Source organism: Antedon mediterranea, chromosome 1, assembly GCF_964355755.1.
Source record: "Antedon mediterranea chromosome 1, ecAntMedi1.1, whole genome shotgun sequence".
NCBI classification, from domain to species: domain Eukaryota; kingdom Metazoa; phylum Echinodermata; class Crinoidea; order Comatulida; family Antedonidae; genus Antedon; species Antedon mediterranea.
This window is the reverse complement of record NC_092670.1, coordinates 4,356,364-4,369,379: the sequence shown is the minus strand read 5'-3', so window position 1 is coordinate 4,369,379 and position 13,016 is coordinate 4,356,364. Positions and strand designations below refer to the sequence as shown.

Below are 13,016 nucleotides of genomic sequence, written 5' to 3'. Positions count from 1 at the left end.
TTTTCAAGATTACTTTTGTAAACTAAAGGTGGGGAGTTTCTAGATTCCCGCCCGGAAAATTGTATCTTTACATAATTTGAATTTCTAATAAAGATTAACAAAATCAAAATTTAACTTTTAAATTTAATTTTGTGGCGTGTTCACCACGTAGGACTAACAATACCATCTTTCCCATTACACCTGCACAAACTCATTTGCATAACAATTCAGGGCTTACCAAACTGTTTAAAATAGCTATAAGGTCCCCAGAAATGACACCTAAATAGTATTTTGAAACATGATAAAGAGTCTTCACTACCCCACCATGATTGGGGCTGAGCAAAGACAATTTTGAAAAAATATTTATTGAAATATGAAATTAAATATTAAGTCTCCAGTTAAGCTCACCATGGTTGGGGCAGAGCTAAGAATGAAAGCTTAGTCCCGTAGTTAGAGCAGTTAACGCCATAAAAATAGCCAAGTTGTGCACTTTATTACCAAAGCATGAAACTTGCCACAAAGTTTCTTTGATGTATATAGATTCAAAATATCGGGGGATGCCAAGTGTCCAACGTCCGGTATGGCGGCCATCTTGATTTCAAAATGGCCACCATAAAAACAAAAAGTGTTCACATCTTGGCAACTATAAACATTAGAGACTTGATTCTGGTGTTAAATTGTTCACAAACCACATATTTCTATTTGCTCTAATGAAAAGTTTCGTCCAAAAATGACCGGAAATGACGCTTCTTCCAGTTTGACCTTTGATCTCTTATCTGTATATCTCAGTAACTACTGATCATTTTCAATCGATTTTGGTGTCATTTTGTTCAGAATAGAGACATTTATATTGGTAGTAATGAAACATTTTCACATGAAATGACTGGAAATACAATTTATAGCCTTTGACATATATATAATTATGTGAACATACTGTATGTGGTTTACATTGGTATAAATGCACCTAATTTTTTTACCGAAATAAATGACACTTAACGCAAAAATGACCAGGAATTATTATTCTGAATTTTTGACTTTTGATGTGATAGGATAGGCATAAAGTATGACAGATCACTGAGCGATCATCTATGCCGACTTGTTTGCTTAACTGTGATGTGTCAATCGTTAGATAAAAGTTTTGGTCCTCTCTCCTTCATCTTTTCTTTTTTTTTGTAATGTATTATACCATATGTTGAATTGAATTGTTAGATGCCATTTGGAAAAATTTTTGATGTAAAGTAGCATTCTTTTGTTGGCCTCTTTGATGTTGCATATGAGACAAGTTCGGAAAGTTCTCATTTTCATGAGTTAAGAGAAGAGGACACCGTCTTTCAAAGTACTTACTACAAACTTATCCTGCATTTGTGCAGTAGACCTACTTTCATTAGTCAGAAACTCATATAATTCTTGTTCATTTTCGTTGCATTAAAAAAAATTTATTCCATTTTTATGGTAATGGGCGTTTGCTGTAAACCTTTCATCTGAATCATTTTCCTCAATTTTCTCGAGTCATTGATTTCAGTCAAAATCCGAACAAAATCAATTCGTAAAAGACATCTCAATATAATTATTCAAGTAATCCTTAAATTAGTGACATGGACCTACAATATACTGTTCTGTACAAAACCTTTTTAGGCATCCACCTGTGGACTTTCACTCTGAAGGTCTCCTAATCATACAAGAAACAATGTCTGATTTAATCAATCAAAGTAGTGGGTCCAGACAAAGAAGGGGGTGTAAGACCATCCACAGACAAAGAAGGGGATGTCGGACCATCCACATACAAAGAAGAGGGTATAAGACCATCCACATACAAAGAAGGGGGTATAAGACCATCCACAGACAAAGAAGGAGATATAAGACCATCCACAGACAAAGAAGGGGTAAGACCATCCACAGACAAAGAAGGGGGTGTAAGACCATCCACACACAAAGAAGGAGGTATAAGACCATCCACAGACAAAGAAAGGGGTGTAAGGCCCTCTACAGACAAAGAAGGGGGTGTAGGACCGTCCACAGACAAAGAAGGGGGTATAGGACCATCCACAGACAAAGAAGGGGGTGTAGGACCGTCCACAGACAAAGTGGATGTAAGACCATCCACTGACAAAGAAAGGGGTATAGGACTACTTACAGACAAAGAAGGGGATATAAGACCATCCACAGACAAAGAAGGGGTGTAAGACCATCTACAGACAAAGAAGGGGGTGTAAGACCATCCACACACAAAGAAAGGGGTTTACTACCATCAACAGACAAAGAAAGGGGTGTAATACCATCAACAGACAAGAAGGAGGTATAAGACCATCCACACACAAAGAAAGGGGTTTAATACCATCAACAAACAAAGAAAAGGGTGTAATACCATCAACAGACAAAGAAGGGGGTATAAGATCACCCACACACAAAGAAAGGGGTTTAATACCATCAACAGACAAAAAAAGGGGTGTAATACCATCCACACACAAAGAAAGGGGTGTAATACCATCAACAGACAAAGAAGGGGGTATAGGACCATCCACACACAAAGAAAGGGGTTTAATACCATCAACAGACAAAGAAAGGGGTGTAATACCATCAACAGACAAAGAAGGAGGTATAAGACCATCCACACACAAAGAAAGGGGTGTAATACCATCAACAGACAAAGAAGGGGGTATAAGACCATCCACAGACACAGAAGGAGGTATAAGACCATCCACAGATAAAGAAAGGGGTGTAAGACCATCTACAAACAAAGAAGGGGATGTAAGACCACCCACAGACAAAGAAGGGGTGCAAGACCATCCACACACAAAGAAGGGATTATAAGACCACCAACAGACAAAGAAGGGAGTTGTAGGACTATCAACAGACAAAGAAGGAGGTGTAGGACCATCAACAGACAAAGAAGGGGATGTATGACCATCCACAGACAAAGAAGGGGAAAAAACCATCTACAGACAAAGAAAGGGGTGTAAGACCATCCACACACAAAGAAAGGGGTTTAATACCATCAACAGACAAAGAAAGGGGTTTAATACCATCCACAGACACAGAATGGGGTTTAGGACCATCCACAGACAAAGAAGGGGGTTTAATACCATCAACAGACAAAGAAAGGGGTATAGGACCATCCACAGAAGGGGGTATAAGACCATCCACAGATAAAGAAAGGGGTGTAAGACCATCCACACACAAAGAAAGGGGTTTAATACCATCAACAGACAAAGAAAGGGGTTTAATACCATCAACAGACAAAGAAAGGGGTATAGGACCATCCACAGACACAAAAGGGGGTATAAGACCATCCACAGATAAAGAAAGGGGTGTAAGACCATCTACAGACAAAGAAGGAGGGTTAGGACCATATTAACCCAGGAAGCATACAAAAAGAAGATGCAATCAAAATAGGCCTACCACTTGGAAAACAATAAATTGTAGAAAAATTGAGGCTTAATTGTTGAAATATAAAGGGTTCTTTGTAAGGTCATTAATAATATATTGATATAAACATGATCCTCATACTAATTATTTGACATTCAAATACAGTCTATCTCGAAAAGAAGCTCATTTTGAGGTTTTACGGTATTCCATAACATGTATGTTATTTCCTCTGTCAAACTATTAAAACTTTCAGCGAATCAGAAGGTGCCAACATCGTTGAACTAATGGTACCACCAAGCATAATGTTTACCAATTTTATGTACTATATACAATTTAAGTCCATGAATCATTTAATATAATTACGCCTATCAGGTAAAAGTTCAAAATGAGGTGCATTTAAGACCAAAAAAAACCACATACAGTATATTCACATAATTAAAAATCAATAAATAAATGTCAAAGGTCATAAATTGTATTTTCGGTCATTTTATGTGAAAATGTTCCATTACTACAAATATAAATGTATTTATTCTGAACAAAATGACACCAAAATCGATTAATAATGACCAGTAGTTACAGATATATACAAATACGAGGTCAAAGGTCAAATTGTAATAAACGTCATTTCCGGTCATTTTTGGACGAAACTTTTCATTAGAGCAAATAGAAATATATAGTTTGTGAACAATTTGAGACCAGAATTAAGTCTCTAATGTGTATAGTTGCCAAGATATGAACATTTTTTGATTTTATGGTGGCCATTTTGAAATCAAGATGGCCGCCATACGGACGTTGGACACTTGGCACCCCCCGATATTTTGAATCTATATACATCATAGAAACTTTGTGCCAAGTTTCATGCTTTGGTAATAAAATGCACAGCTCATGTCATTAACTGCTCTGCTACCGGAAATTATGAAACGAAATATAAAAGTCTTCAGGACCAGCCATACAATGGTGATTGTTTCCCAAGTGTGAGACATGCAATGCACGTGGCCGTGACGGTAATTCAACAAAACAAAATTATGAAATACAAACAGAGCTAGCTCACAAAAGCCCACTTACTAATTTTAATATTTATATAATTTAGAAAACAATTAGAATAATTATAATGTTAAATTTCAACTATCCAGATGCGAATTTTAGGTTGGGTTTTAAAAAACTCGACTTCATAATTATGCTTCAATTTTGAAGATCTGCTTAAAACATATTTATTTATTTATTCTACCATAAACTTTTATTCACAACATATTAGTAGGCCTACAATACAATATCTTGCATGAAACGGATATTTAAAAGTACACTATAATGTGTAACGGTAGAATTACAATTCTAATGTAAAAAGATTAACAAAATTAAAATTAAACAGTGTTGTGTGTTGATCGCGAATGACTAACAATACTATCTTTCCCACAGCACATGTGCACACTCATTTGCATAACAAACGCACGGCATACCAAACTACGATGAGATAAAATAAATTCTCTTCTAAACACGTAACGAAGAGAATTAATTCCCTTTTTTTACATTAAAATAAATTGAGGACGCTAAACATAAAATTTAAACCATCAAAGCAGTTTGCGAGACCAAAAAAAAAAAAAGATGGTAAATGTGCTCTCCATGCCTCAGCACTAAGGCCCTGCCACAGCCTTTTGGGGTCGTTTCCACCACATCACCAGATGCATTGATGTTGTCGCCTCATGATGTGTGGTGGAAAGGGGGACGTATGATCTGTGAACCCCAAACACAGTGGCTCGCATAGCCTTAACTCTATTCCACCGACCAGCGTGGGAATCGAACCCACGACATACGTGTTGTTAACACGACGCTCAGACGACTGAGCTAACTGATCATTTTGGTTTTAGCAAGGTTAATAGGATATTTATGACGTAATGATGAATTACGTAATACACGTATAAATAGACTATTATCAGCTTTTCAGTCATGTACTTGGTGGCGTAACGGGTAATGCTCAGTTTTGAGTGCTATCGGCTGGGGTTCGAACCTCGACGGATATATATATTTTTGTTTAATATTGTTTTTTTTTAATAGAGATATGTGACACTGTATTGTCGAACATGGATGGTACCATACCGGTAGGTATTCAAATATGCTTAATACGAAAAGATATTAAAATTCAGTGACTTATTTCTATTTTATATCACTGTGCTCCACTGGCTCCAAGTTGGGTCCACCTGAGCACAGTGTATTAACATACGAAAAGATATTAAAATTCCGTGAATTATTTCTATTTTATATCACTGTGCTCACCTGGTGTCAAATTGGGTACACTTGAGTACATTGTATTAAAATACGAAAGGATATATTACAATTCAGTGACTTATTTCAATTTTATATCACTGTGCTCCACTGGCGCCAAATTAGGTCCACTTGAGCACAGTGTAAATTAACATACGAAAAGATATTAAAATTCAGTGATTTATTTCTATTTTATATCATTGTGCTCCCATGGCTCCAAATTGGGTCCACTTGAGCACAGTGTTATTAACATACGAAAAGATATTAAAATTCAGTGACTTATTTCTATTTTATATCACTGTGCTCCTCACTGGCGCCAAATTGTGTCCGCTTGAGCACAGTGTATTTACATACGAAAAGATATTAAAATTAGTGACTTATTTCTATTTTATATCACTGTGCTCCACCGGTGCTAAATTTGGTCCACTGGAGCAGTTACCGTAGTACTATTTCTAATTCTGAAGTAAATAAAGGCATAAATGGCGCTCCGTAGAAGTAGAGAATGCTCGATCGTCGAAATGACGCTCTGAATATACCTCTCGATGTTGGTAAAATCAGAAAAATGTATAAAGATTCAACGATATGGAACGCCTTTGCTGACTTTTGTTACACTTCAATCGCGTGCAGCCATGTATATGGGTTTGTTATAATATAATTATTGATCTACTATGAATAGTATATATTAATAATAATTAATAAATCCAAAAGGAAAAAAAAGGAACAAATGACAATGCTGTGGGTATCATTGGCTGGACCTCAAAGAGATACAAAAAAAAAGCGAAAAGCTAAATCAAACGAGTTGAATGGTGAGATTTCATGAGTTGAATAATTGACTGCTCTATTTAACGAGCTGTTTCAAAATATGTCCTATTTTGTAATCCAATATGGCCACCATATGCAAATATTATACTTATGTTGAACTATCTTCCTCTTTTCTAAAACAAGGAGAATAAACAACATTACACAGGACTAGGGCAATAATAAGTTTCATATGTGTTTGTTTGAAAGGCGTCAGATCTGGAGCTGGCTTAAGAAGTTCTATAGCTCGCAAGCCAGAATTCCCGCCAAAAGTAGGCCTACTGTGATTCTTATTCCTAATTCCTTTATTAGCAATTTGTGACATCTGTACATGTGTAAAGAACAATACCATTATATAGCTGCAGTCGCGTGCTCAAGTTAGTGTTTACCAACCAACCGACCGACCGGACCGACCGACATGTGATCAAATCGAATCAATATTATGATCAAAGGTAATCAACAAAAGGCATTTGCGATTTTCTAGACAACTCACTTACAAAAATCATCAAACTTGAAGGCATCTGGTCTATCCTCATTGAAAAGGAGCTTATGACTTTTGTTCAGGCGTCTTTTGTTTGTTTACTTTACGCATTAGCAGATTTTTTATCAGTTATTTAATGAAATTGACCCGACGGTTTTTATAACAGTGTGCATGCACTCATAAACAGTGCAGATCTAGATTCTATAGTGAACTAATTAATATCTCTGTCCAAGAAAAATAACAAACAAACCACCATCATACGACAGACATGTAGAGCAGTATAAAAAAACTGTTCTTGGTCAAAATAAAAAACACTTATATACAAACATATATTTTTCTTGCTGAAAATTAATTTTTATACCATCACAAAAATGATGTGTCACACAACACAGAGAGAGGGCGTTGCATATTATTATTGACTCGACACTGTACGCGCTCTTTTTGGATTGGATTTGTTGTTGTGTTTCCTCTTTATTAATTTTGTTTGTAATTAAATCGTATCTGTTGTCTTTTGTTTAAGATAGAAAGAGGTGAAACTATTAAAATAATTTCTGTTTTTAGCCGTGTAGGCCTAGGCTAGGCCTAGGTAAACTAGAAGGGTAAATCAAAACCGAATGCCTACCTCACTCAGACTAGGCCTAGGCTAGGCTCTAGCCTAGCCTAAGCTAGGCCCAGCTAGAAGAAATAGTAGTACAGTTGGCCATGCATGGAGGTATAAAATATACCTCCATGAGTAGGCCTAGTAGTAGGCTGGTAGGAAGTAGATTCAGCTCTGAGACGATTTGACCCGGTCGATTCGGTCCTGGTACGATTCGGCCCGAGACTATTGTTACTTTATTTATGTTCGTTATGTTGGGCTAGTAAAAAAATCTTCATGTGGTTGATTAAAAAAGGAGAGTTACTGAAACCATATCGAAGCTGCGCCCTCATAGGATGACATCAGCTGTTTCAATGTTTTTTCCCTTGACTGGGATTCGCACGCATGCGCTTTAAATAACCCTTTTATTTTAGCTGTCAAAAATGAGGAGCGTCCGCACCCCTAGTACTAGTTGTCATTGTCCATGGACCACAACACACCCCCCCCCCCCCCCCCCACCAACACCCTCTCTCTCTCTCTCTGCTTGTATTGGAGTTGACCAGAAATCATCTTGTATTGTACCATATTCTTTATGACCTTTTGACTTTTATTTTTTAGTGAAACTAATAAAAATGTTTCTAGTTGTATCATTGATTCATTATTATCATTTTCTCTTAATACTATGTATGTTGTGATATAAATGTTGAATTATTCCAAAATTTAAATCATATTGCAGGTTGCACAATGTCCGCTGAAGAGTTACCACCAACATCATCATCGCAGGTTGAAATTGGAAAATTGCACAAAAACCTTGAAGAGGTACGTCATAAGCTAATTGGGCTGTGGACGTCAGACTTAGAGAAACATCAAGAACAAACAAAGCAAGCACACAATGAACAAATGAAAAGTGGAAAAGGTTAACAATTTATTATGTATAAAATAACACACTTGCAATTTTATTTGTTAATGAGTTAGTTTGGGTACAACACGGTTAATACAGTCCAAAAGAATACACTTTGATCATTATGTGATTGTTGCTACACAAATACCCAAGTGATAATTAAAAATAAAAGCATTAATTTACTAACATCGTTATTTTCTCTTGGGAAACAAATGTACAGCATCTTTCTGCCTTGCATATTTTCATTGAGGGAAAATGGTAAATTTCAAAATTTATTTTTGATCCAATACAATACAAGTACCATTTTAGGCCACACATTGTTTTTTTGTAATTTACAGTAATTCAAGTGTATATTTCTTCGTATGACATTTTTTAAATTAAATTATTCTTTTTCAGATAATATAAATCAAGCTAATGACAATCTGCTATATTTATTAGATCAAGCCAATGCCAACAAAAAAGGTAAGGTTAACTTTTACAGACAGTAACTATTTCAATAAGGTCGCCTACATCATTCCAGTCATGTTGTAGCCAGCAATTTTATTAATTAATCTTAATTAATGCTGACTTAAAAGTCGTGAATCACTGTGTTGAGAAGTAGTCCTTCGATTTAAAGACCCCTTCCCTGCAATTTTGGACGTTTTTTGGAAAATAATACATATATATCACTTTAAAAACATTAAACCATGTCATTCTTTGTCTTAAATGTACGTTTTATGGTAAATTATGATAAAAAAGTGAGAAACAATGCACTACCTAAGTAGCTCGCGGCGATCGACCTCTCGTGGACGGTCTTAGGCCTAGCCTAGCTAGGCTTAGTTTTGTAGGCCTAGCTGGTAAACATCGGTAACGTACGAACATCGTACGCTACCTATATACCTAGCCTGACGTTGTATAGTTGCTGCATTAATTGTCTTTCTATTTTTGCCAGACTCCGTTGATACAAATTGGGGAAAACCCGGTATTTTCGCTGAAAAGTTAGGAGTCTTCCATTTGTTTTGGCCTCACGATCGATCGAAAAGTGGGCGAATTACAGGTGAAAAACAAAAATATCAATCCGCGCGCAATGCATTTTGGGATTTATAGCGGGCCGCTATAATTATTAGAATCGACTTATTTTTCACATTTTTAACCGTTTAAAGACGAAAAAAGTTATCGCAATAGGATCATATAGTATTATTTTTACATTAAATATAGTTTGTGATCTTAAATTAGATCTAAAAAACGTAGGGAATGGGGCTTTAAATGAAAAGTTGATTTTTTTCCACCAATATAGTTTTGGAAGAACGCAATGAAGAGGTGAAAAGTATGAAATCATCAGCAGAAAACACAGTAAAAGAGACGCAGGAAATCTTATTACAAAAAGAACACGCAGAAGAGCAATTGAGGATTATGAGTAAAGAAATAGAAACAAATATGGAATGCAAGTATAGTCATACTATTTTTAAATAAAAAAATAAATAAATTGGGACAAAATAACCTTTGCCAAAGAATGCAGATGTAGAAAAAACAAATAAACATAGTAACACCTTACAATTTGGAAAGCTGGCTTTCTACTAAGCAAATATAACAGATTAGATAATTATAATAGATTATGATTCGTAAAAAGACAATTTTGCATTCACAAGTCGGTGTATTATAAGATCAATCAATACTGTACATAACAAGTTTTGTCTAAAGCAGTATTGTTTTTTGTTGTTGTAAAGAATATTTATTCGGACGGCTTATAAATCACATGAACGGTGCGTTTTTAAAGGATTTTTGAAAAGCAAATAAGACTGGGGCTTTGCACTTGCGATTTATTTGCGCATTCTGCGGCAGGAAAATTGGCGCCAAGAGAATGGCAAAACCTGCCACTAACAAATGTACGACTCTTTGTAAAATGTTAGTTGGATTATTTATGTACAACAAAGAGTGACATCTAGATTTAATCTATCTGGCAGAACTGGGAGTTACTCTTGTTGGCCTGTAAACAAGAGAATAAAATGGTTAAATAGAAGACAATAAATGTGTACCTTAATTATTTGTAGTATTGATTGCACAAGAGAAGTCTACACACACACGGTTGCAAGAACTAAGAAAGGCAACAACGTTTTACAACCAAAGGTTAGGAGTCTCTTTAAAGAAGATTGATGGTATTTATCATTTTTTTAATTTATAAATTGGCCCTTTTTTTCCTTACCTGGATAAACCAACAATAGCACGTGCTCTCCAGAGGGAAAGCTTAGATACAACAATTTAAAATTGCCTATTTCACCCCTCTACCATAATGGACCATTCCACAACCACGTCCTTAAGTGAGAACGCCCATACGTACTGTACCACCATTATAATTACTTAAGCTTACTTGACTGCGGGGATGGCAGGAATAACAAGACTTGTCCATTATTGTTGAGGGGTGCTTCTTTGCAATTAAAAAATAACTATATTTATGTATTAAGGTGACCTTTAAATCGTGATGATAATGATTTGCTTTGACATTGTTGATTCAATGCTATTATTTGTGATTTCTGATCAGAACAGTTTGAACACATTTTTTTTCTTGATTAACAAGCACTAAATGTATGGAAAAATCATTTATGCACTATAGTAATGGTGTGATAAACAATCTTTTTAAATGTTTTTGATCCAAATTAGTATTATAAAATTTAAACTAATTTATTTTATTTATTTTATTTTCAGGTGATCTTTTACAGGTTGCTTTTACTCAAATAAATCCAAATAAAATTGACGAAGTTTATTTTTTTGTTGTGAAAGTGAATTCTGCACAAAAATATGAAGGTAAGCTATATTTGGAATACATATTAAAATTTCAAGATACAGAAAATTAGGCCAACAATTTTAAAAAAGGAACATACAACTTTATGTGGGTTTACAAGAATCTCCCAATTGACTCTTGTAAACTGTTGTTGGCAAGCCCAGATAAATGCATGTTCTTTACATTGCAATGAATTAATTGTCGTATTAAAAGAAAAATATATTTTATTTAATAAAATGCATGTTCTGTATATGGTAACAATTTAATTCATTCTCAAAACATATTTGATTTAATAAAACGCCAAGTCTGTCTTGAAGACATGAACAAGACTAACTTAACAATATAATTTAAATTACATTACTTCTTGCTGTATTTCAGTGACCGATTGCCAGCCAGCTATTAGCAACATGGAAGATCTTGTGAAGAATTTGAATGAAACCAATAAGTTTTCAGAGTTTTTAATCATTGTTCGTAAAGCTTTTAAAAGCATGGTATACAAGTAGTTTGTATCTGCTTTGGGATTAATTCATTTTATATACTTGTGTATATATACTGCTGTGATTTGTACAACTATAATGATGTATTTATTTTATAGATAAAGATTGTATTATACCAAAACAAAATGGCAAATTTAGAGACTCATTCCATATAGGCCTAGACGTGCCTAGGTACAGAACGTTCAACGTGAACTACTTGGGCTACATTTGTTTTTTTTTTAATTATGACCAAGGAAAGATCGGGTTTAATGTTTTTAATGTAATATATCATTATTTTTATAAAATGTCAAAAATTTCATGGAATTTGTCTTTAAAGATAAAAATTTATTTTATCCAGAAAGAGATGCATTATAGCGGTTACTGCCATTGAATTGAACAAATTTAATACGACTCACTGTTGTCTACTTAGATAATAGATTCCTGTAGTTTGTTTAGTGTAAATTTATATGTAATGTAATAATATTGTAAATACATATATCTAACTAGTTTGACAAAAAACTGTGATTTCCCCAAATATGGTAGTGATATGATGTCACCATGTCCATATATGGGAACATTTTTTTGTCACATAAAGTTTGATATTGAAGACAGAGCTCAAGGCTGGTTTTACATGTTATTTTCATCTAGCCTATGGTTAGCTATATATTCTGGCACAATACAGTGCTACAGTGAATTGCTTCAGCATTCAAACTTTATACTGAATACTGAAAAGCTTTATTTATCCATTATCACAATAAAATAACAATAGAAATTCAGCTTAAAGATTGGCAAATATTAATTTGATAAAAAAAACCATGAAATATAAACATAAATTAATAATAGAATACACACATTATTGCACCAAACTTAAGTTTTAGAATGTGGTTATAATTTGGAAGTTAAAATAAAATAAACTTTCATTTATACAGTGTTTTATTGATGTGAATTAATAATATTACATTTGCAACAAATCTTGTTTGTCTTACTTATTGAAACATGTATTCTACCATTGCGTTTGATTATAAAAGTGAAGGGGATGATCAGTATCCTTAATTATTAGCTACCTTCACTACCTTCACTAATCTAATTGAAACGACGATCCAACAACTGTTGAACTCTACAAACTAATTTGTCAAAAAATATGGTAGAGTGATCTATACATAAGTTTTAACTTTTCTGCACTTTGCTGACAAGACAATATGTACTTTATTATGTTAAACAGTGTACATTGTTGTTGGAAGTAAACTAAACATTTTAGGTAATGGTGAAATTTACAGTAGGTTTTAGTTAAATATTTATTTTGTTATGTTTAATTATGCAAATTAGACAACATTTTCCCGGGAAAAAGTCGGTTGCTGATTGGTCTGATGTTTCTGTTTATAATCATAGGCTGTCAAGCGTATCAATACTACTGCCACCAA

The 13,016-nt window shown here is 34.4% G+C and overlaps 2 protein-coding genes across 3 annotated transcripts in view; both read left to right on the top strand.

Annotated features, from left to right (window-relative positions):
• The window catches only part of LOC140054221 (small ribosomal subunit protein eS8-like), a 225,609-nt gene that overhangs the window by 93,917 nt on the left and 118,676 nt on the right, over window positions 1-13,016 (top strand). The window lies entirely within an intron of this gene.
• On the top strand, window positions 7,316-12,557 carry LOC140046014 (kinetochore protein Spc25-like). 2 transcript variants are annotated; one of them, XM_072090575.1, is made up of 7 exons: window positions 7,316-7,413; window positions 8,197-8,376; window positions 8,758-8,823; window positions 9,638-9,784; window positions 10,392-10,496; window positions 11,044-11,142; window positions 11,498-12,557. In XM_072090575.1, the coding sequence occupies exons 2-7, from the start codon at window positions 8,205-8,207 to the stop codon at window positions 11,620-11,622; spliced, it is 714 nt and encodes a 237-aa protein (XP_071946676.1). In that variant the 5' UTR covers window positions 7,316-7,413; window positions 8,197-8,204; the 3' UTR covers window positions 11,623-12,557. The 2 variants fall into 2 exon arrangements, with proteins under 2 accessions (XP_071946676.1, XP_071946677.1); XM_072090576.1 differs by having other exon boundaries at window positions 7,345-7,482.